Below are 23690 nucleotides of genomic sequence, written 5' to 3'. Positions count from 1 at the left end.
ATGGGGTTAGAGAAGCATGGAAGGCAAAATAAAAAAAGTCAAGTTTGTCCAATATTCAGAAACAAGCTGGCCATACACCAGCGATGCTTCAGGGTATCTGACATATTGGCCTGTGGGCTGCAAGAACGGATGAAAAAATGTCCAAACACATCAGTTTTTTTCCGTTGGGCCGACAGCCTAAATTATTGGAACTGCGGGGAGTAAAAAACTGAGTCTTTTGTTCTCTTTCTCATCTGCCAAATCAGCTGCAGGACAGGATCCGAGGATGCTCTGTCTGAAACTGATACACATGGCCAAACTATTGGGCTGTATGCTCGAAATGTGCCAAACTGCCTGACCAAATCTGGGCATGAATGGCCTGCTCTAGAGCCAAAGTCTTTTACTAGGACTTGTAATTCCGCCATATCTGAACACAGGTCACACAGTACATAGTTAATTTGGGCTGAAAGACATTCCTTGATCTAAGTGCTTTTTTATATGCTTTATAAAGGCAGATTTTGGAAAGAAGAAGTCTAAGTACATCCCTGCACATGTTTTATAAAGGGGGATTGTGGATAAAACATTCTTAGAGGGGTGATAGGGTTTATCTCACTACCAAGGCATCTCATACTGAACCTTAACTCTGTGGCACCTCCAGATGGTGAGTGGGCTCAGTTCTTCCACACTGGGGGGCTTACATACTCGCTTGTGGAAATTTGGTTTGCACCCAAAGGCTTAATGATTATTTGGAAACAGACAAAAAAGTGGTGCCCACTTGTAATTTTGCACCCCACTGGGTAGTGCACTCCTTCCTACAGTACATGCAGGGGCTCATATTTTCTATGAGGGGCAGGGGCGGGCCAAGCTGACCGGGCACCCTAGGCAACCTGGTAAGCCCCCTTACCCCAGCACACTCCCCTCCACAAGTGCCCATTTCTGTTGTGGGGGGTCATTGCCCCTGCCGCAATGACAAGCAGTGGAGGCAATGACAAGTGGCAGGGGTAATGACAAGTGGTGGGGGTGATGAAAAGGGATCACAAACTAGGGGTAGGCAGGAGAGGTACCTGCCAGGGCGCCTCCCCATCATTGCGCCCCAGGCAGGTGCCTCTTCTGCCTACCCCTAATTCCGGCCCTGATGAGGGGAGACAAATGTAACCAGTGTTTTGCCTATCCATAGAGTCAAATTGTGTGTTATAAATTAACTTAACTTAAACAATCATCAGTCAGAACAGACTCATCAATAGGAATGATAATAAATAATGAAATGCACAACGTATCTATCAACATTGTTGTTAAACTGAGAACACAACAGAGCATATATCAGTGTAACTGGCAAAATTTCCAGAGCCATGAAAATACCATGTTCCCTGCAGAGCTACAAATTGGAATCTATCCAAGGTGATGCATTTGAGAGCTTCCCTAATTGATGGAACAATGATTTTATCAAGTATCTTTATCATTGGTATCATTTATAATTAATTACATTGTGATTACATTAAAAGAGTTGAAAGTGATCATTATTTAGATTGGGGGGTTCAAATGAATAAACTTGCAAATCAGAATAAGTAACATCAGAGAGACCATCACCTCCAACATGGTGGGTTTTGTTAGAGAAACCAATCCTAATGAGGAAAGCTTATATTCACATCATTCTCACTGATATTCTCCTTATTACCTGAAATATAGAGATGCAACAGAGGAGCTTATAATCATACAGTTTCCAGGCAGATCCACACAGATTAGAACTCATCGCTCATTTCACCAGTATTGGATTTTCACAGCTCTTCACTTTTAAACTGTCTGTTCACTCTTAAATAACTATCATTATTGTTCCTATTATCATGGGTTCCATTGCATAATAATTGTTTTGACCAATAAGAGACAGCTGATTTCACAAAAAAATGTTGGTTTGTGTTTTACTGAATCAATATAAGAATTTGAATATGAAAACATCAGACTTACAAATACATTCATGTAATCACAAACTTTATAAACCAATGGGGCCTAGAAATAGGAATAAGCTCAGCAGAAAGATACTTTTCAGTCACAAGAGGGCATGTGCATCATGGAAAACCTGTGTTAAAAGCAAATTACTGTTATATGTTTTCATAATAATAATGCAATATACAGTAATAACAATATATTTTTACCAGCTAGCAGCGTGGCAGGGCACACAATTAAGTAGTAAAACAAGGCCCTCTGTATATAATATTATTTATTGTGTTGCTACTGAGGTTCTACTTTAAACTGTATTTCCCCTATTACGCTGGACAGGATTCTATAAAGAGATGTGTCATGTGAGTAAATCATAAATGCAGAAAGTTGGTTGGCAGTATGATGTACTGTAAATGTGAAAAACAAACACAATTAAGGCTGAGCACATCTCATCCGACTCATATATATGCTAAGGGCACTTCCCAAGAGGTTATTACATCTGAAAGCAAACAGTACGCATGTGAACCAAGAGTATTGCTTCCTCTGAGCTCTGCTCTCTATGGGACTCTCACTAGGACCGGAAGTCAGTGTTGTGCAGATATAAATCTGATCTTGCACTGAGTGAATGCTATAAGTAGGTAAATCTGTGTGATGCTGTAGGAGTAAATGGAAGAAAAGAAATAGGTCTTGTGAGAAATGACAAGAGAGACAACATGTAGAGGAATACTGTATGCCCTTTGCAGCCACTTTAAAGGCTGTGAACTTGGCCCCAAATGATGTATTTTGTGTATTTTGCTGCATGAAGGAGTTATATTCGTGCCTTCTGCCTGCCGTCCCTTGGGAATTACAGATAACATATCTTCTTGGCTGGGCGAGCAGCCTCAGCTTTCTGGAATATATGACATCACCATCAGGGAACACGGTGAAAGCCTTGGAGGAATAAGTTATGTTTCCAGTATTTCTGACCATGTGGAAATAAGTGTTACACGGTATTGATTGTTTGGGTAAAAGGCTCTTGTATGTGAGATGATAGAGGTAAAAGCACAGTCAGGTTTCTGTTAATGTATCCCTTGGCTGGAGTGGGGAGCACAGAGTGGAGATGCTGTTGCACTCAAGTTATTCTGATGTTCTTACTGTAAAGACATTATTATACACATGAAACCAAGGTGGGCTTAAGGAAGAATTGAGTCATTATAATTATTCAGACCAGGCCCGGACTGGGATTCAAAATAAGCCCTGGCATTACAAGTACACAGAGGCCCAAACAGCCCCCACCAGCCCAATAAATAGTGAGTGTCTATGGCACCTTACAGCAGACCCTCTGGCATTTGCCAGAATCCACAGATTGCCTGTCCGACCCTCATTCAGATACTTTACTCCAGAGGACAAAATATCAGGAGGCATCTTTGGTTTCCCCCAATCCATTTGCCAGGACTGTGCTTTTGGGCTGATTTATAATTATTTAAGTCTCAGGTAAAATTAAGTCAGGAATCATGAGTTTCTGGTAGCAATTGCTGTATTTTTTTCACAAACAGGTAGTGAGACAAGGCCCTGCACCTGGGACCATACTGTTAAGCTGGCCATACATTCATGTAGATTTTTAAAAGATCTTTTCATTGTCCTACAACCAAGCTTATCTTGAAACAATCATTTAATAGTACAATTTGTCCATCAAAGAAAATGACCATTTCAAGCGAAATTATCTAGCTGAAGCAAGGAAAACTGTGGGATGAAAGGCCACTAGATGTACACACTAACAATACAATAATTTGACGGTTTTGTCGGGTCACACTAAACTTGGTTGTTAGGGAAGGAAAAATTGTTACGTGTATGGCCAACTTTCAACTACATATCTAAGTTTCTGGGGGTGGCAATGGTAAATGCCAAACAAATACTATGTATAAATAAAACCCAATCACCTGTACTTTCTTTTATCAGAATGAAAAAATGTATTTGGTAGAGTTTCTATATAAAATATAATTTTGGGGGAATAATGGGGTATGAGTTAGAAAGGGTATCTAGGGCTTCCCAGCATTTTTCTTCATAACAGTCCTTGAGTCTCTATAAAGATAAAGTTAGCAGTGGACCCAAAGGTTTAACTCTGCCCCACACCCATGGGCCCACCCGCCACCAGCTCCTATGGGCTAAATACACCTACAAGCCCCAAGTCCCTGCATCCCCTGTGCAACTACAATGTATGTATATGTCTTTGAAGGGCCACCCACGGACATAGGGTCTGCTCCCCTTATAATTAAACCACTGGATGCACCAAATGCAATATTTAGTTTGGCCAAACCTTAGCACTTTATGCTGAATTCAGTGTAAAGCTTAGAGCCGTCTGACTTCAGAATTTAGGTTTCCTTAATTAACGTAGAGTCCATTTCATAAGCTCATGGACAGCAATAACAATTTGCTTAGGTACATTCTTGGCTTCACTTGACTCAGCTTTCTGGGACTGGTGGGATGATTCCATGTTTGGCTTTACATGCTGTAGATATTGGTGTTTTAGGTTTCTGCTATAAACACTTATATTTTAGTATTTAGTATTTTAGTAATTATCAAAAAACAAAGATTTAGGACAGGACACAGGCACAGAACAACTGCAATGGTAGCATGATTTTAGACATTAAGACCAAAAGCCATTATATTTGCTTGGGTCCTAGAATGTTTATACAGAACAAGGAATGTATCCCTTGGCTCCTGTCACAAGTGTTCCAATGGTTAAGGCCATTCTATTTGCTTGGGTCCTAGAATGTTTATACAGAACAAGGAATGTGTCCGTTGGCTCCTGTCACAGGTATTCCAATGGTTAAGGCCATTCTATTTGCTTGGGTCCTAGAATGTTTATACAGAACAAGGAATGTATCCGTTGGCTCCTGTCACAGGTATTCCAATGACTTCATGGTTAAGGCCATTCTATTTGCTGGGGTCCTAGAATGTTTATACAGAACAAGGAATGTATCCAATGTCTCCTGTCACAACTGTTCCAACGGTTAAAGGCCATTTTATTTGCTTGGGTCCTAGAATATTTAAACCAAAAAAGACAGAGGAAAGGCACAACGGTAATCCAAAAACAGGCCATTCCAATAGTAAAAAAGCCTAGAAACCTAGGATGTTTATACAGAACAAGGAATGCATCAGATGTCTCCTTGTATTCATAGTGCATATTCTGACTCCAATTGCTGTGATAATGACTGAGTTTCCCCTGAGACCTCTCTCCCAGGCCTGTATGGAGCTGGGCACAACCACTGTGGGCAATCTTTGCCAGATAGCAGAACTCACCAGACACTTGGAATCCACTATAAGGAAGGGGATGGGAGGGTATACAGACTTAGAAGTAAACAAGTTGCAGTACGACCTTGGTCACTAGGTGGCAGCGTAACAATGAAAATACATATAAACCATTAACTTTAAACCAAATACAGAAATATTAACTGCTGGGGCAGCGCAGTGCAAGTTTAAGAAAATACCAAACAGTCTCAGAAATACCAACTACACAAGTCACTGTGCAGGTCACTGTGCTGATGTAGAAAATTTATTTTACCAGAGAGATACCTTTTTGGACTATTGTGCTGAGACAGTGAGACACTTAAGCCTTTCCTAAAGATGGACAGAGAGACACAGTTATACTAAAACATAGATGATTATTAGTCAGGCCCAGCGGGAACTTAGGGACCAGACTCGATTTGAGTTAGTATTTATCCAAATCCAAGAGTAACTTACTCATTGTGGTTGAGACACATATATCCCTGGTGGAGAATCATATGGGAAGATGAGTACATACTGTATGAACCCAGCATTTCGCAGTATGAATACTGATTTTGGAACACACATTTTTTAATATGACACATGCTCCATGGGAAATGGAATTTGTTGAGGCTCCTTGAGGAGAAAGTGTTTTCTACGATTTCTGAAAGGTTTGCAGCCTTAAATGTTTTGAACTACTATCTCATGTTCCTTTGCTGCATGTCTACTTACATCATCTTCAGGGTTTCCATAAGGAAGTGTTCCATTCATATCTGATTTAATTACCATAGGTTTGCTTTTTCTTTCCATACTGATTATCTTATAAGTTATCCATGGTAACAATCTCTGCATAGAGATGATCACAAAACAAAAACGGTAGTACCGTGTTAGCCAGTGTCAAAAATAATAATAAAAAAACAACAAAACACAAATACAAGAATATTGTAGAAATGATACCTATATTGGCTAACAATAAAAATACATTGCAAGCTTTTTTTTATTTTTATTGTTAGCCAATATAGGTATCATTTCTACAATATTCCTGTATTTGTGTTTTGTTGTTTTTTTATTATTATGCATAGAGATGTAAACTCACGGGGAATTAATTTCACCACAGCCTGATCCCCATTTGCTATCCCAATCACAGCACTGTCGCCCTAAAACAAGAAGAGGAAAATAAATATTAGTATTACTGAACACAAACAAAAAAATAACTACATCTCACTATGATGGACTATGCTAACAATAATAATAAAGGTCCTTGGACATGCAAATTCTAGCATGAGTTAGGGCACCACATAAGGTAAAGGGAAAGTCAACAGCAGGAAGTGACACAGATGGGCGGGACTAGTGGGGTTTTTGCAGAAACATTAAAAAAAATCAGCCCAAAATGCTACTTTTTAAAGCACATTCCTTGTCCCCTTTAAGCCATACTCTACTACACTAACTAAATAGCAGTATTCAGCATCTATGGCTGGGTGCGACTTTGAACAGCCAAATGGAAGTTTAGTCATTGACCCCCTGTGGGATTCCACTATTTATTCTTTTCCTTTATTTTAACTGCCCAAAATTAAAGACAGATAAAACAAGCGCTTAATGGGCAATGCACAATATGTAAGAGATTTCAGCCATTGTGTGAGTGTCCCAAATGCACCATCAGGGGGTCACATATATTATTCCTCGATAGAACTTTCCAGTGTTATTGTCCGTTGCGCTAGTGGAACTATTTCTTTAAACACATTTTGCTGGATAAACTGCCAGACTGTGAGAAGACTAGGGTTAAGTGAATCTCACATCAGATCCAACATCATTAGGAAGTCTCAATTTATATATAGCTTTTGAAATGAAACCACTAAATTGCACAAGCAAAACTGATCATCTTTTAATTACATGTATTAAATCAGTAGATATGGGAAGTAACTTCTAGGCACACAGCACTTTAGGCTGATGCCACACGTGGCGTTTTTACGCTGCGTTTTTTCTCAGCCTAAAAACGCCGCACAAGCCACACATGGCGTTTTTCAGCCTAGTACTGGTGACGTAAGCAAATCCCGTTTCCATGGTGCTAATAGTGTGAAATAGCAAAAAACGCAGCGTATTTCCGCTAGGTCTGGCAGCTGCCTTTGCGTATACATAGGAATAGCTTGCTTTGCAAGTACTGGCGTATTTCAGCCTACGCTTGAAAAATCCGTGCTAAGGCGTTTTCTAGCGTATTTACGCTTTGTGTGGTTTGCCTCGAGTCTTTTCAAGTTATTTCTATGGATGATGATATCAGGCGTTTTTCAGCCGCCGAAAATACGCAGCGTTAAAACGCTACGTGTGGCATCAGCCTTAATTAAATATCACCCTCACAGGGACACAGAAAGAATAGGTTTGGAGCAGTGCAATGAGAATTATGTATATATACTACAGACAGTACAACAATATACTGTATCATACATATGGGCCAGGTATACCTCCTAATTGTCCTGCTCGGCCCTGATTTTAACTTCCTATCTCACTGCCCTGGATTTCTTGTTAACAGTTCAGTTGCACCAATCACCCCTACATAGAGTGCAAGTCACTAAGTTTGCCCAGGAGCAGTAACCCAGTACAGGAAGCATTTACTGGTCACCAGTTTAAAAGCAAACATCTTATTAGTTGCTATGGGTTACTGCTCCTGGGCAAACTTAGTGCCTTTTATTATACATGTGGGCTAGTCTCATCTCACCACCTCCCCTAGCTTATATAGAATGCACAACTATCACTTGGAGACAACATTCATGAGGAGCGATATACACTGTTTATATATATATTTGCCATTGTGATATTCCTTTCTATCCAAAGTAAAACTTAAAATGCTATCTGGTTGCTAGCATCAGTGACCTTGGCAACTAGAAATCAGGTTTACTGTGGGGCCAGATTTGTATTAATACATTTCATTTCAGGCTCTAATCTTTGACATTCAAACAGATATCTGGGGGAAGTGACCCTAGCTACCAAATGGCAGATTAAAGACGAAGAAAACAAGTACAAAAATGAACCTTAGAATGTCAACATCACAATCAAAGCTCATTTTTAAGTGCTCATCTTATATACACAATGCAGCACAATGACAACGAAGAGCCTGATACACAATCAGACTTTCCTGTGGTTAACTTCCTATTATAGTTTGTAGTCTGTGTGGTATAAACCAAACATAATTACCAGTAACAAACAAATTACAAGTTGGTTGCACTAAAAAGTATTTTGTATTTGCATCCTTGAGGATCCTGGGTATTGTAGTTCATCAGAACAACAATAGGGCTCATCTTCAAAGTTTAAGTGTAAACTTTGGACACAATTCACCATTTATTTATTTATTTTTTACACATAATGCAACATTTTCACCTTCAATTACAAATTTAATTACAGCCAAATAGGACACTGACCATTCTGCCTGTCTGATTTCTGTGTTCTCAGCTGGCATTTTTCTTTTATTGCATGGGGAAAGTTTCTATATAGAAATCAGCACTAACTGGAGGGCAGACAGGGAAGCGGCTAACCCATAAAAAGGCAGTAAATGCTGATTGCAGAGCACACAATGCACATTCATGCCTTCACAGCAGCACAAGTCTTCATTAATTTCATTTTGCCTGGTGGGTCTGTAGCCACAGGAGTTGACACCAGTGGTAGATGCAAAAAGAAACTATATTTCTTATTATTTATTTTGCTTTCAGCATTGATGCCATTTCCTAGGGTAACTAATCCACGGGCCACAATGCAGTCAGTTAGCAATAAAGCATAGTCAAATTCCAGAGGCTACAGGGCCTTAGGTTTTGCTTTATATTTGGAAGCAGGGATGCCAGGACTGCAGGTTTCAGGGCTTAAGCATGTAATGTGCATTAAGGATTGTAAGATAAGGCACCTGTGCTAGTTACAAAACAGGTGTAACCTTTACTCTGAAGTAGTTACCCATTGTGACCAATCAGAACTTTACTTTCATGAGTCAGTCTTACTAGACTGTATCAAACAGAGCTAAGGGCTGATTGGTTGCTGCAAGTTAGAACTACAGTAAAATTACTTTGGTTTTGTGAATTTACACTCATACTGGGGCTCTTGTTGTTTAGGGGTTGATATCCATTGGATCTGATAATGATACAGAACAGAATATAACATTTAGATGAGTCAAGGCTAATTGTATAGATATGAGGTAACAGCCCTCTAGCTCTAATGCTGCCTGCCCCCTACTCACTACACTTTGGAGAGCCTCTATTCATCTAAGCAGAATGGCTGTAATGAGGAACGCTGGATACTGCTGGAGCGCCATCTTGCTGGGAGTTCTGGGAGTTGTTTCTCTTGCCCAGGATTTACCTACAATAGATGACTCTTTTTATGACGACCCAGACCTGATTTGTGGAGATGAGGGCATGGAGTACAGTGCTTCACCCATGCTGAATGGCAGTGCTTCCTTAAGAATCTTAGTGCAAGGTAAGGGGGCTGCAATGGTGGAATGACATATACAAAATATAAAAATGCTTTTCACTCTTTACATTGTAATACAACAACTTAATCCTCTCAAAGAACATGAAAACAAAGTCCATGTGGCACCTGTGCATATAAAGTGCAATAACCCCCTGGTAATGCCAAACTAGGGTTACCCACAACCATAGGCACCTATATATGCAGTGCTAAACTCGCTGTATATTACATCTAAGCAAGTATGGTGTCCTTTATTAAACCCCCTTTATCACCAAAGAAATCCACTCCATGTATTTATTCATACCACGCAAACAAAAAAATTCAGGGTACATGGTTAAACTTATTGCCTGAACCCCTCATATTTATAAAATTATTTACAGACCGGCACACGCTGTAAAATGTATTATATAAATAATATTTATATAAGATTTTGTTGATACAATATTTGTCTATTCCTTGTTCCTGCAGAAAGTGAGTTAAGACCTTTGTTGTCTCTGGTTTTAGGCTTAAAAATGCACAGGTGCTTGTTTTTATAGGGAAAACCACCTGTCACCAGTGATCTCATTTCCCCATTTCCAGTCATCCATTTGACCAGAGCCTAAAAGAGTTGTTCACCTTTGAATTAACTTTTAGTATCATGTAGAGCAGTGCTGTCCAACTGGCGGCCCGTGACCCCCCCCCCTCTGTGTGGCCTTGTTGTAAGCTTTAAATGGTATCAGTACTGAGATTAACTGGCCCCCTGCATGGTTCACACCACAGAGTCAGGCTGTAAACCCCCTGTATTGTTTAAAAATGTAATCCCCTGTGTTGTTCACACTTCGAAATCCCTACATTGTTCACCCCCTGCATTTTTCACACTTCAGGCTCGCTCAGACTGTAAGCCCCACATTGTTCACCTGTTCACAACTCAGACAGACTGTAGGAGCAGTAAAAACCCACAAATAAACCCTGCACACTACAAAAAGAACATATACTGTGGTGGTACTGCAATTAAAAGTTTTTTTTAATATAAAGTTATTGTGCAGACTGTAGGAGTAGTGCCAGCATTGTGTCACTGTATGCTGCCTGTGTGTGCCACAATCTGCCTGCCCTATGCTGCCTGTGTGTGCCATACTCTGCCTGCCCTACCCTGCCTGTGTGTGCCGTACTCTGCCTGCCCTATGCTTGCCTGAGTGCTATACTTTACCTGCCATACTCTGCCTGTGTGTGCCATACTGTGCCTGCCCTATGCTGCCTGTGTGTGCCATACACACAGGCAGCATAGGGCAGGCAGAGAATGGCACACACAGGCAGTTAAGGACAGGCAGAGTATGGCACACACAGGCAGGGTAGGGCAGGCAGAGTATGGCACACACAGGCAGGGTAGGGCAGGCAGAGAATGGCACACACAGGCAGCATAGGGCAGGCAGAGAATGGCACACACAGGCAGTTAAGGACAGGCAGAGTATGGCACACACAGGCAGCATAGGGCAGGCAGAGAATGGCACACACAGGCAGTTAAGGACAGGCAGAGTATGGCACACACAGGCAGGGTAGGGCAGGCAGAGTATGGCACACACAGGCAGCATAGGGCATAGTGAAGCCTAAGGACCGTGACACACAGGGAGATTAGTCGGCCAATTCGTCAAATAGCGGTTCCACATATGCCATCCCACTGGCGATTTACATTCTAGCCGGTGGGATGGCATTGCGGGGAGATTAGTCGCCCACGACAATGGAGATTTGTCACGGCGCGACTAATTTCCCCGTGTGCCACGGCCCTAATTGAAATGTTGCTAAGAATAGGCAAAGTTAACCTGAAGGTGAACCAAGCCTTTAATCTCATTCTGACCATTGCTCTACAGGGGGTTAGCCTTGTTACTGTGTGTGTGTCAGACTGCATCAATATCTACCCGACCAGTGTGGTGTCCCAAGTGTGTGTGTGTTTAGTGCCATTTTCAGCTATTGGTGCAATGTAATGAAAAGCTCAGTCCTGTGTGATGGGGACATTTTTGTACTTTAAACCTTACTGTTAATTTCAGAATGATGTAAATCTTTAAAACCATCTATTCATTTACAGAGCATGATGAGAAACTGAAAATCCTGGCAAATGATTCCAGCTGTGGGATCTGGGTTACCTCCAATTCTAATGGCTCCTTGCTCATTAATGTGCATTATGATGGCTGTTACATTACGAAGAAGGTAAAAATAAGAACCAGTGAGCCACTTATGTATGGTGCCACAGGCAAGCACTGCTGGGCATTCTGTACATAGAGCTGATTTTAGGGGATGCCCAGGGCTGCTGTGCCAAGGTACAGAATAATAGGGACATGTACTACCAAACAAGACAGCGGCTTCTCTCTGGGATTAACCAATTTCTGGTCAGTTTCCCAAGGCTCCCAGCCCTAGGAGGTTCCTCTTCCACCCTTTAGCTACTTACAGCTACAGTCTGAGCCAAGCCAAATTAGCATTGAAAATAGTAGAATATCAGGTGGGCATCTCATCCATTGCATGAGAGTAGATACTGGAGATGTTTCAGCAGCTGCTTCTCATGCTGGAGATCACTAGAAATACTCACAATTGATTGAATTGTCAGTTGTGTTAGGAGTCAATATTACAGACAGATGCTATAAGACCTCATTAGAGTCAATATTCAGTAATGGGTTCCCATCTCACTGCTAATTATTTATTGTAATTATGGATCTCAAATTCTCAGGTCACCCCTGGTACTGTTGTCATAGATTGTGTAGTTCACCTGATTCAAGAGTCCTATAAATATATATATGAATATGATATGTGTGTATATATGTATTTATTATACAATACATTATCTGCTGCTGTTTGTGAAATGTTAATATTTGTTTAATGTCTATGGCAGGGTAATTACTATGCAATGACATTATTTATAGAACACAATACTACAGGAGAGTGGGAGGTGTATCAGAAGGAAGATCTTAGATGTCCATTTTCTCAAGGTAAAAATAACTTTAAACTTTATATAATGCTGTCCTAAATGTTATGAGATGTCACTGTGGAGCTCCATCTTATATGATTCTGAGTCTTAATATGCTACATAGGTTTTTAGTAGAGATGCTATATATTTTATTATAGTATAATGTCCCAGGATGGTGGGGACAAATTGGGCTGGTCTGATATTTTTTTTTTTTTTAGTTTCACTTCCTGGGCTTATGATCAGATCATATGGGAGGCCACGTAGACCCATCCGAGAGGGGTTGTATCCTCAGTTTGATGTGCTCCCTCAGACAGTCCAATTAATATAAGGGCAAGCTTAGACCAATTATTTGTTAAGGAGGCTGTTGTCTTTTAAATAATATCTAGTGTGGAGGGCCACTAAACTGCTGATTTCCAGCTTAGGACAATGATGTTATAATCAGGATATTTGGCCCAGAGACCTCTGATGTCCACCTTAATGCTAAATCCTTTCCAGTTGCCAAATTTCACAGTGGATTTTTTTCAGCATGTATTTTGTCACTATTATTTGTATCTGCATCTTTTCTTATTTATGACTCATATTTTGCTGTGTGAAGTGACCCTATATACTGTATCCTATCTGCCACACTAGCAATGGATGCTCCGGCTCTAAATAAGTGCTCTGATGTGCAGAAGTCGGATAGATTTCCTTGTGCCATTCCAACCTCTTCATCGGATCTCTGTCATCAGAGGGGCTGCTGTTATGACCAAAATGACTCAAGAACTCCATGTTATTATGATAACAAAGGTACTTATGCTAATAAAGGCTTCAGGGTATGAGAATCCGTTTGCATGGCAGCATATGGAATGCTATCGCTTATATCAGGGATCCCCAACCTTTTATACCCATGAGCCACTTTTAAATGGAAAACGTTTTGGAGAGCAACACAAACATGAAAAAAGTTCCAATAAGTGCCAATAAGAGCTATAATTGGCTATCTGATAGACCCTATGTTGTCTGGAAGCCTAAAGAAGGCTCTGTTTGGCAATTACATTTTTATGCAATCATTGCCTCCTAACCTTAAATTCAAAAACAAGCACCAGCTTTAAGGACCCTGGGAGCAACATCCAAAGGGTTAGTGAGTAACATGTTCCTCCAAAGCCACTGGTTGGGGATCACTGGCTTACTGTATACGTTGGTAAATAAATATTTAGTGTATGGATGATTGTATAGCTTTTTCTTCCTCCACCCAGCCACCATGTTAATGTTCTCTTGACATATTTAGTTCTAGTTAAAGCGTTTATATTTCTGTGCACGCAAACAAATGTGCCTGCTTATCTCTACTTTTGTATTGTGCCATTTGAGGGCAGCTTTAAAAAAATTGCCAATTGGGACATTTTTCCTAGGGCCCATCATTATAGGGGGACATATACTGCATATACATATAAATTCATCCATACTGGATCCAACAAAATGCCTGGAATTAATGTGTGCCTTTATCCTAAGGTGGGAAAAATATAGAACAGGTATGGGATCTGTTATCCAGAATGCTTGGGACCTGGGGTTTTCCGGATAAGGGATCTTTGCATAATTTGGATCACCATAGCTTAAGTCTGCTACAAATCATTTAAACATTAAATTAACCCAATAGAATTGTTTTGCCTCCAGTAAGGATTAATTATATCTTAGTTGGGATCAAGTACAAGATACTGTTTTCATTAGTACAGAAAAAAAGGAAATCAATTTTAAAATTTTGAATTATTTGTTTAAAACGGAGTCTATCAGAAATGGCCATCCAGTAATTTGTAGCTTTCTGGATAATAGGTTTCCAAATTCGGGATCCCATACCTGTAGTTGGGGTGACTTCTTACCTAATGTACTTTCCAGTTAACAATCTCTTCCTGTTGGTTTCCTTACATACATATAGCTGAATCCATTCCAGTGATACTTGTTTTGTCTTGTAGTTACTGCTCAGTGCACACAAGATGGACAGTTTTCTCTCGCTATAAGCAAATACCTGACCCAGCCACCACTTATTCTAAGCTCTGTGCGGTTTCCACGTGGAACCAGTGCCGCCTGCAGCCCAGTGGCCCAAAATAATGCGTATCTTCTATTCCAGTTTCCTCTGACAGCTTGTGGTACCACCCACTATGTAAGTCAGAATTTCATTCTTTAATTCAACGTTATCCTTCTGGCTAAAATCAATACATTTCTAAATTTTGAAATTTTCAATGACAAATTCATTATTTTTGCTTTCGGATTCATATTTTTTGTGTGTTTTGGTTAAATACAGCTTGCTAAGAATGCTTATGATATAGAACATTTTCAGACTGAGTGCTACTCTGAAGAAGGCGACTGCATTATTGTATTTAGTGTGATATTAATATTTTATTTTCTCTGGATTCCCTGATCAGTTTCAACACTATTTAAAATGATTGTTTGGTTAACAGGAGGATGGACCAACCATAATCTATGAAAATAATCTGGTGGCTGAAAAATATGTTATTACTTGGAATGGAGTATCAATATCCCGGGAGAGTACATTTAGGTACATTTCTTCTGTAATACTTCACAAAGAAAAAGAATTTGACCAATTGCATATCTATATAGAAGGTATATAGAAGGTATAACGAAGGTTCTAGTAAAGAGTGCCGACAATTTTTCCTTTATTCTATTACTACTGCTCGTGCACCCAGGTATCGCATTTGAATTCGGGTGTGCTCTCCATTCTGCAATTTTTATATATATATATATATATATATATATATATAATACAAATATACCTGTAGAAATAATATTTCCACTTACTGTAATGTTTATTAAACATAAAGTACACCGTTGAAAGTGAATATTTCCAGATAAATATACCTAGATAAGTTCTAGATATAGTAAACATTATAATATTCTAGATATTTATATTTAAGCAACAATTCTAATGTACATAATATTGCATAATGTATGGATTGTAAACCTGTTCATTATATTGCAGAATCTAACCAGCATGTATTTTATTTAGATTGACCATTCAATGCAGATTATGTGCTGCCAGCCTTGTGACTGTGAATGCCATCATCTATACACCCCCTCCACCCCTTCCAGCCTCTAGCTCTGGGCTTCTCACATTAGAGATGAGAATAGCAAAAGGTACCTGAATGGAATTTCTCTGCATATTGTGCCCTCGCTCTTTGCATATCTGTTAGCAGTGAGTTTGTTAATATTTATTCTCAAAGCAAATAGGAAGCACACACTTGAACGCAGAATTCAACAATGGGAGCACATCCACCACTCCTGGAACAACTTGTACTCACATGGTTATAGGCAGCACCCCAGTACTGCTTGGAGTAAAACTGTGTCTCTGTGCCTCCAAAACTTCCTTTAAAGGAGAATGCAAGTCAAAATTTAAAAAGCATACTGCCCAATAGTCCTCCTATTGTTTAGTAAAAACGCCACACTTTTGGCTCACCTAATCAAATATTTACTCAGTCACACTTACTTCATATTTTCTAGAACAGGCAGCCATCTTTAAAAAGGTATTCTCCCTTCCTTTCCCTCCTTGCTTCATACTGCACATGTGTTTCATTCCCTCCCCCCCCCCTCCCCTCTGGCAGATCCGCTTCTGATTGGCTGGTGGGTATGTGTAGCTCAGAACAGGAGACAGGATCAAGTTACACACATGCTCAGAGAATAGGAAGGCTGCCGCTGGCACCTACAGGAAGGGGAGAGAGATTTCAGTGATGTCACTGTAGGCTTCACACTGCTGTAGGCTGCCAGCACCATATCTCAGAGAAGCAAGCAGGGATCTGGGAATTTAGATATGCAGTAAGTACTTAAAAAGAATGCCTTTAGACTTACTTTTAAGTAATGTGAAAATGGGCACCTACTTTGAGGCCAGTGGGCACAACATCAAAGGGGGTGGTGAGAAACATGTTACTCACAGTCACTTGTTGGGGATCCCTGACCTGCATTGGTTCCTTTTGAAAATATGAAAGAGTGAAGACTGAATATTTAAAGAAATTAAACTGTCAATTAAAAAAAGGGGGGTTAAACTAACTTTTTCTTTTTGCGGTAACAAGATCTAAAGGATCTTCTATTAAATGTGCTAAATTGCATAAATACAGTTGTCAGTAACAACCAATCAGCAATTAGCTTAGAGAACAGGGTACGCAAGTTAAAAAAAACAAAACATTGCACTCTATGTAATGCAATAATATAATTTGGAGACCTGTGTTTCCCCCTGTCTTTGTAAATCGGCCCCAGTCCCAGTCAGAAGCCAGCAGAAAGCTATGATCATGACAATTCTGTTGCTTTTATTTCCACATTAAATGTTGGCATGGGTTCCTAATATGGAAAGCCCCTGGTCCCAGAAATATTCCCTGATAATAGATCCCTTATGTATACTGCATTGTTACGTGTGTGTTGCACAATCCAGATTTTAGTTTTCTGGCTTCTTATTCTGCAGATCAGCAGTATGTGGAATACTATACAATAAGTGACTACCCTGTCAGAAAAGTTCTTATGGATCCTATTTTTGTAGAAGTTCGGCTCCTTGACAGAAATGACCCAGCACTGACATTAATTCTTGAACACTGCTGGGCAAACCCTTCTGAAAATCCCACTCAGCAGCCGCAGTGGCCAATTCTAACTGACAGGTGAGTTCCAATATAAATCCTTTATTTAAAGCTTCTATCTAGAATGCTGATTCCTCAAACCCCAGGCCCGTAATGGCAATCTGTGGATAGTGGCAAATGCCAGAGGGGCTGCTGTAAGATGCCATAGACAGTGACTGTGTATTGGGCGGGGGGGGGGGGGCTGTTTGGGTCTCTGTGTATATGAAATGCCAGGGCCTATTTTAAATCTTAGTCTGGAACTACTCTGTTACTTTCAGGTACTCGTCAAAGCCGATATATTCACACACACAATTCTAAAGGAGATTTAGTTAAACTTCTGATTTGCGCCCCTTCTGGTTTTTGAAATTAGATCTTAAATTGGTTTTTATTTTGTCAACTCTATAAACAGGGAAAGTATACCCAAAAATGCGGCTTCAATTTTATTATGCAAGTAGCTGATGCAAGTTTTGGGTAACCTTCTTGATGACCATGGTTTAATGATGAATATAGGTGTTTGTTCTTTGCTGTTCTGTCACTCAGGGAGGATATACCCAAAGGTATAAGAATTAAATGGATAATGACATAATTTGAACATTTCTATCATCCCCAAAACCCAATTTTTCTGGGGATGACATTTTTGTTTTTTTTCAAAACATGTTTTTCCAACCAGGGTAAAACTGGGGTGTCCGGGCCCAACGTGCAAATTAAACAGCTCTCCCCCAGTACTCAAGCTTGCACCCCTTCCCCCCAGGACACACACACCAAGCATGCAGTGCATACTTCCTTCCTCCCTAATCATGTGCTGTGATTGGGTCCAGCTGGAAGAGAGGGGCGGTCCATGCTGGAGAGTGGGCCTGGGTTTGCATTGCGCATCAGGTGTCCTGCTGGCCCAGTTCAACACTGTTTCCAGCTATAGATGTTTCCAAGTATTAAGGCCTGACTCATGTAGCTTAGGAAGTCAAGTACTCCTCTATGTAAGTGCAACAAACTGATTTCCTAGGGGAGCCAGCCAGGAAGCTTTGATTGCTGTACCACGAAAATTGTGCATTTTGGGGAGGAAGTGCCAAACCTAGAAATTCAAGTCCTAGGAATGCCATATTAATAATTATTCTAATGGTACCGTTGCCCCTTAAAATAGGTACAGATTGGTCTCACTGTTAATCTGTGGAATTGCGCTGTTTAGCTTTGCCTCTGGAAAGTGACCTTATACCTCTCTGGTTTTTTAGAATGCATCAGTGATGCAGGGGGAGGAGACCCCACACGTGCTTGCTCATGTGAGTAACAATATGACCTATTTTTGCTGATGATACCGTTGCCGCTAATGTTTTGGATACTCAGGGAGGTTTATGAGTTTTTATATTGACTACAATGCAAATTATTATTAAGCCTTAACAATTACGTATTTTAATACTCTAGCTTATTTATTACCATCAGGGCTGAAAATAAAAGCCATGATCCTATGCAAAACTGGTACAAATGTGTATGATACTAATAGGGATTTGTTTTCCCATGGCAAGCAATCAGAATTCTTATTGGTTGCTATGAGCAACTGCCCTGGTGCAATTTAGTAGCTATGTTAGTAAGTTAGCTCCTAAGTCTTTTGTGTGAAACCAATAGTTAGGGGACTGAAATCACATAATTTATAATGATTTTTCCTAAGTGCTAAACATTTGTAAGATGAATTAAGCCAAACTTATTTTTTGGGTATACTTCCCTTCATAGCCTACCACCCCCTTCCTTATATGTTAAACTTGTATTTTCATTTGACTACATTTCACCTTAGATAAAAAGGGACCTCACAGCAAACCATTCATTCCAACTGGAAAAAGGGTGCTGCTGTTTGCTCCAAATACTTTAGTGAGGCCTACCCATCTGTATTATTGTTTTTTTTCAGTTTTGATTTGGGTTAGGAGGTGCAGGTTTTGCTTCCAATCTTGCAGACCTTGTAGGCTCTGGTATAGATACTTTAGAAAATGTGGCTCTTAAAGGTATCAGAGGTGGCTTTTTCCCATTGCCACACATTGTTTCTCGACCCCTTCTCCTTGAGATTGTAAGCTCTTTTGGGCAGGGGCCTTTTTGTACTGGTTTCTGGCTGCTTTGTATGTAAATCAGTGTACAGAACTGCAGAATATGTTGCCACTTTATAAACACATGATAATAATAATCAACCTATGTGTTGCATATAGATCAGTGACTCCTATTTCTCTTTATAGGTGCCCATCTTCTGGGGACAACTACAAAACTGAGCTGCTCCCAATAAGTCTCGGAGAAGACTTCCCTTTATATTATAAACGATTCATTGTCAAGACCTTCACGTTCATTACCCCCCTCACACAGGAAGCTTTAAATGGATTTGTAAGTGGAACAATGCAGTTTTGTGTAAAAAGTCCAGCAACACCAGGATTTTTAGTGAAAAACCAAATGTGTGTTCAGTAGGAACATACAGCTAACATTACGTTTCAATCCCAATATTGCACATTAAAGAATTTTTTTGATTTTTTTTTCTGCAAATCCTGTGAGTGCTGAGTCTCTTGTTTCTTTACATGGTGGCTACCTTACCCGGCACCCAGGCATCTTTTGTTTTGGTGGTGTGTGCCCTCTCCTTATTATGTTGTTTTATATATATAATATGTGTGGATGAAACAATCGCACGTAGACTAATCTTCTGTCTATTTTCTAGGTATATCTACACTGCAGTGCATCCATCTGTACACCTTCCTCTTTGGACTCTTGCATGGATACCTGCACAACTTCAAGGAGTAAGAAGTCCCCAAGATAAATAAATAAAAGGCTTACTTTACTATCCTCTTTTACTGGTTACTGCACTGGGCAAATTTCACTCTTGTATGTACAAGAACGAAGAGCTTTTGTATGTATTAAACTAGCAAGAGTATAATTCTAGTGAGGTCATTGTCCCAAAGTGCTTGCAACCCGCTGCTAAATTAGTATACAGAAATGAATTATAGTCAAACTAAATAGAACCTCTGTAGCTGGAAAACTTTGAGATACACATTTAATGTACTTACATGCCTATGGCTTACCTTAGCTACCATTTCAGTAATTTGAAAGTCACAATGGGAAAAAATTGTAGAGGGGCTAAATAGAAATTTGAACCCAATAACCAGATAGCAGGCCTAAAAAGACTAGGAAGACTAATAATTCAAAAACTATAGAAAATACAAATTCAATACCAATTTGTAGGTTGTTTAGAATATGTTTAATCTTTAACATACTAAAAGTTTAAAGTTCAACTTTTCTTTTTTTAATCACTCCAGCTATTTTACTATTGGCCATTTAGTTCAAACGTACAGGTATTAGAGCACAACTGAGAGATTTTGAACTGGTGAACATAAATGAATTTGGTGGTGTATATTTTAACAGCCAAAAGAACTGTTGATAACTTGGGAGAGCTGCTGACTATATCTGCCCAGGGACCCGTTGAATTCCAGCGCTATGAAAATAAGTCAAAAGGTACTATTGTATTCACTTGGGTGTCTTGGGGAAACATGAAGCTAATGTTAATCAATACCTAATGAAGTGGTTCCATAAACACGACTTACTATTGGAATACAGTCTCACTGATATTTTTTTTATATTATACTATCCATATTTTTAGGGATGCAGTTGAATGTAGGCAGGAGGTAGACTGGCAGATGATCCAATCCAAAGCAGATTCCTTTTCTTTAGCTGAGTGCCAAAAGAATAAAGAATTATCTCAATGGTACAATGATGCATTAGCCCTATGTTTCCTGGCTTTTATAGTGTTCTTGTTTTATGTCTTTTTTTTCTTTACCTTCTAGAAATGTATAATCCCAGTTATGATACAAGAACAGAGCATGCCCTTGCTGCAGTTGGTCTATTATTTGGAAGTATCACTGGATTCATTATTTTAGTATGGACATTGAGAAGAAAAATACACTTTAGAACTCAAGCTCTACGTGTATAATTAAACCACTCCAACCACATATCTTTGTGTCATGGCCTGTCAATGAATGAATGATTAAATTGCATGGGGTTGAAGACACGGGTTAGGCTTCTGCTAGAAACAAGTCAGGACAAAACAACCCAAACAAAGCACAAATCTCTTTCCTCAAATGGTTATAACTTATCCCAGCAAAAGATTAGCAAACCAGGTTTAGGGATGCCATCCAAATGAGTATGCATGCATAGCACATCACTAAAAGGGTGGCTGGAAAGCATATTTATATACTTAAGGCTGATCCAGACGTGGCGTAGGGCTGATATTTTCGGCAAGCGGAAAAACGCTTGGCGAAAATTCAGCCCTACGCCTGCTACTTGTGCCTGCATCCTTATGAATGGAATACACTCGGGTGCAGGCACATGTAGCCGATATACGCGTGAAAACGCAAGAGAATGCAGTGTCTCGCGTTTTCATGCGTATATCGGCTACATGTGCCTGCACCCGAGCATATTCCATTCATTCGGGTGCAGGCACAAGTAGCAGGCGTAGGGCTGTATTTTCACCAAGCGTTTTTCTGCTTGCCGAAAATATCACGCCACATCTGCCATCAGCCTTAAGGTGAAAGTGATCAAAGGGTAAGTCAGAAGCTCACCATGGTGGGGAGGGGAGCAGAACCAACCATATGAATAAATAACAGGCACTCAATGATCAATCTTCCAAACAGGTGTGTAAAAATCAAGTACAAACAGAGGTCTCAGTGCTGCTCTATAGTACAATTTATGCTTTTAATCCCAGATGACATATATTAATATGCTAAAAACAAAAAATGATTGCACAAGAAGCCTGATATTAGAGCAATAACACATGGATGTCAATTTATGTTGAACAAATAAGAAAATTAAATTGTGAGTTCACAGTCCTGCCGATCCTTCTTTACCGGATAGGTGGTGCAGGAGTGGAAGAAGAAGAGCAACTTTTCCATGGTCACTCTCACAGACCAAAGTTGATAAGGAGAGGAGGTAACACCTTTAATAACACCCAAGAGACTCGGTATTTGAGGGTATAAAGTGTAGGTTCCCAAGCTGTCAGGGTGAGAGTAATGCAGTGGATGAGATAGTCCAACCTGAACAATAATCTGGAAAATATTGGTAAACTCTTATTTCTTGTTCTGGATACTCTTGGGAAACTATTGCATGTAGGACAATATCTTTAGTATGTTTAACCTTGTTATGAACTAATGTGTAGATGAATACAAATAACAAACCAGTGAGTAGTAGGACCAGGCTTACAAATGAGTCAGGATCTTGCCAAGAATGGAGTGTTTAGGTGACAGTGAGTGACACTAAGGGGCTGATTTACTAATCCACGAATCCGAATGGGAAAAATTCGGATTGGAAACAAGCATTTTGCGACTTTTTCGTCGCCGTTACGACTTTTTCGTAAATTGTCGCAACTTTTTCGTAGCCATTTTGACTTGCGCGAATTGTCGCGATTTTTTCGTAGCCGTTACGATTTGCTCGTATGTTGTTGCGACTTTTTCGTATTGAGCGCTCGTAAATGGCGGGCAAAACTTTCAGACTTTACATGATTTTGGAAGCCTCCCATTGGGCTCAATGGCACTCTGCAGCTCCAACCCGACCCAAGGAAAGTCTCCCATAGGGCTCAATGGCACTCTGCAGCTCCAACCTGACCAAAGGAAAATCTCCCATAGGGCTCAATGGCACTCTGCAGCTCCAACCTGGCCAAAGGAAAATCTCCCATAGGGCTCAATGGCACTCTGCAGCTCCAACCTGGCCAAAGGAAAATCTCCCATAGGGCTCAATGACACTCTGCAGCTCCAACCCGGCCCAAGGTAAGTCTCCCATAGGGCTCAATGGCACTCTGCAACTCCAACCTGGCCCAAGGAAAGTCTCCCATAGGGCTCAATGGCACTCTGCAGCTCCAACCTGGCCCAAGGAAAGTCTCCCATAGGGCTCAATGGCACTCTGCAGCTCCAACCTGGCCCAAGGAAAGTCACAATACTGAAGCTTGAATGAATCCGAAACTTTTGTACTCAGCACGACGGCTACGAAAAAGTCGCGACAATCCGCGCAAGTCGTAACGCTACGAAACAGTTGCGACAATTTATGAAAAAATCGCAAAATACCGATCATTATGAAAAAAACGCATTCGGATGCTTTTCGGACGTTCGTGGATTAGTTAATGTGCCCCTAGGAGTAGATGGATGAATAAAGTAATCAACAAGCAAAGATGTTGTTAAAGGGGCTGGACTGAATCTATAGGCTTCTGTAAACCTGCATTCTGGGCAAAGCCAGGCTTGGTTTTTATAAAGAACAACAATGTAAATGCCTGTATATAGGTAAAGGGATGTTATGCAGGGATATGTAACCTGTTGCTCTTCCATTATTTTTAAACAACAAGTGCATTCTCTTGGGGAGTGCTAGTAATGTAACATAATATCTGCAACTGTTTTGTTGCATCCTGTACCTGTGTGCCTTCTGGGTGCCCAACCCTTGATCATATATTGGTGTCATATTTCATGCAATTAGACTGTTCCGCAGGCTACATTCTATATATTTATTATCACTCTTTATTTAGTGTATTTGTGTCATTACATTATTGGTAGCATGATTTTTTCCTTTTGATTGAT

The 23690-nt window shown here is 40.1% G+C and overlaps 1 protein-coding gene across 3 annotated transcripts; it reads left to right on the top strand.

Moving 5' to 3' along the window:
- The first annotated feature begins 8698 nt into the window (after nt 1–8698).
- On the top strand, nt 8699–21085 carry LOC100494768 (zona pellucida sperm-binding protein 4). 3 transcript variants are annotated; one of them, XM_031896626.1, is made up of 12 exons: nt 8700–9609; nt 11660–11781; nt 12458–12554; nt 13163–13318; nt 14476–14663; nt 14962–15059; nt 15528–15655; nt 17046–17160; nt 19332–19473; nt 19799–19877; nt 20500–20589; nt 20919–21085. In XM_031896626.1, exons 1-12 carry the CDS (start codon nt 9408–9410, stop codon nt 21062–21064), a joined length of 1563 nt encoding a protein of 520 aa, XP_031752486.1. In that variant the 5' UTR covers nt 8700–9407; the 3' UTR covers nt 21065–21085. The 3 variants fall into 3 exon arrangements, with proteins under 3 accessions (XP_031752487.1, XP_031752486.1, XP_002939919.1); XM_002939873.5 differs by having other exon boundaries at nt 8701–9609; nt 16971–17160; XM_031896627.1 differs by lacking the exon at nt 11660–11781 and having other exon boundaries at nt 8699–9609; nt 12489–12554; nt 16971–17160.
- Nucleotides 21086–23690: the final 2605 nt, after the last annotated feature.

The sequence above is a fragment of the Xenopus tropicalis genome, chromosome 2 (assembly GCF_000004195.4).
Source record: "Xenopus tropicalis strain Nigerian chromosome 2, UCB_Xtro_10.0, whole genome shotgun sequence".
NCBI lineage: Eukaryota > Metazoa > Chordata > Amphibia > Anura > Pipidae > Xenopus > Xenopus tropicalis.
The sequence above is the reverse complement of the archived record's forward strand: the minus strand, read 5'-3'. Positions and strand labels throughout refer to the sequence as shown.

Excerpts from the sequence above, each read along its gene's own strand:
- LOC100494768 (XM_002939873.5), top strand. The coding sequence starts at position 9,408 with ATGGCTGTAATGAGGAACGCTGGATACTGCTGGAGCGCCATCTTGCTG. Across the intron at positions 11,782-12,457 it reads GCTGTTACATTACGAAGAAG|GGTAATTACTATGCAATGAC; the intron begins GTAAAAATAAGA and ends TGTCTATGGCAG. Across the intron at positions 15,656-16,970 it reads AGAGATGAGAATAGCAAAAG|ATCAGCAGTATGTGGAATAC; the intron begins GTACCTGAATGG and ends CTTATTCTGCAG.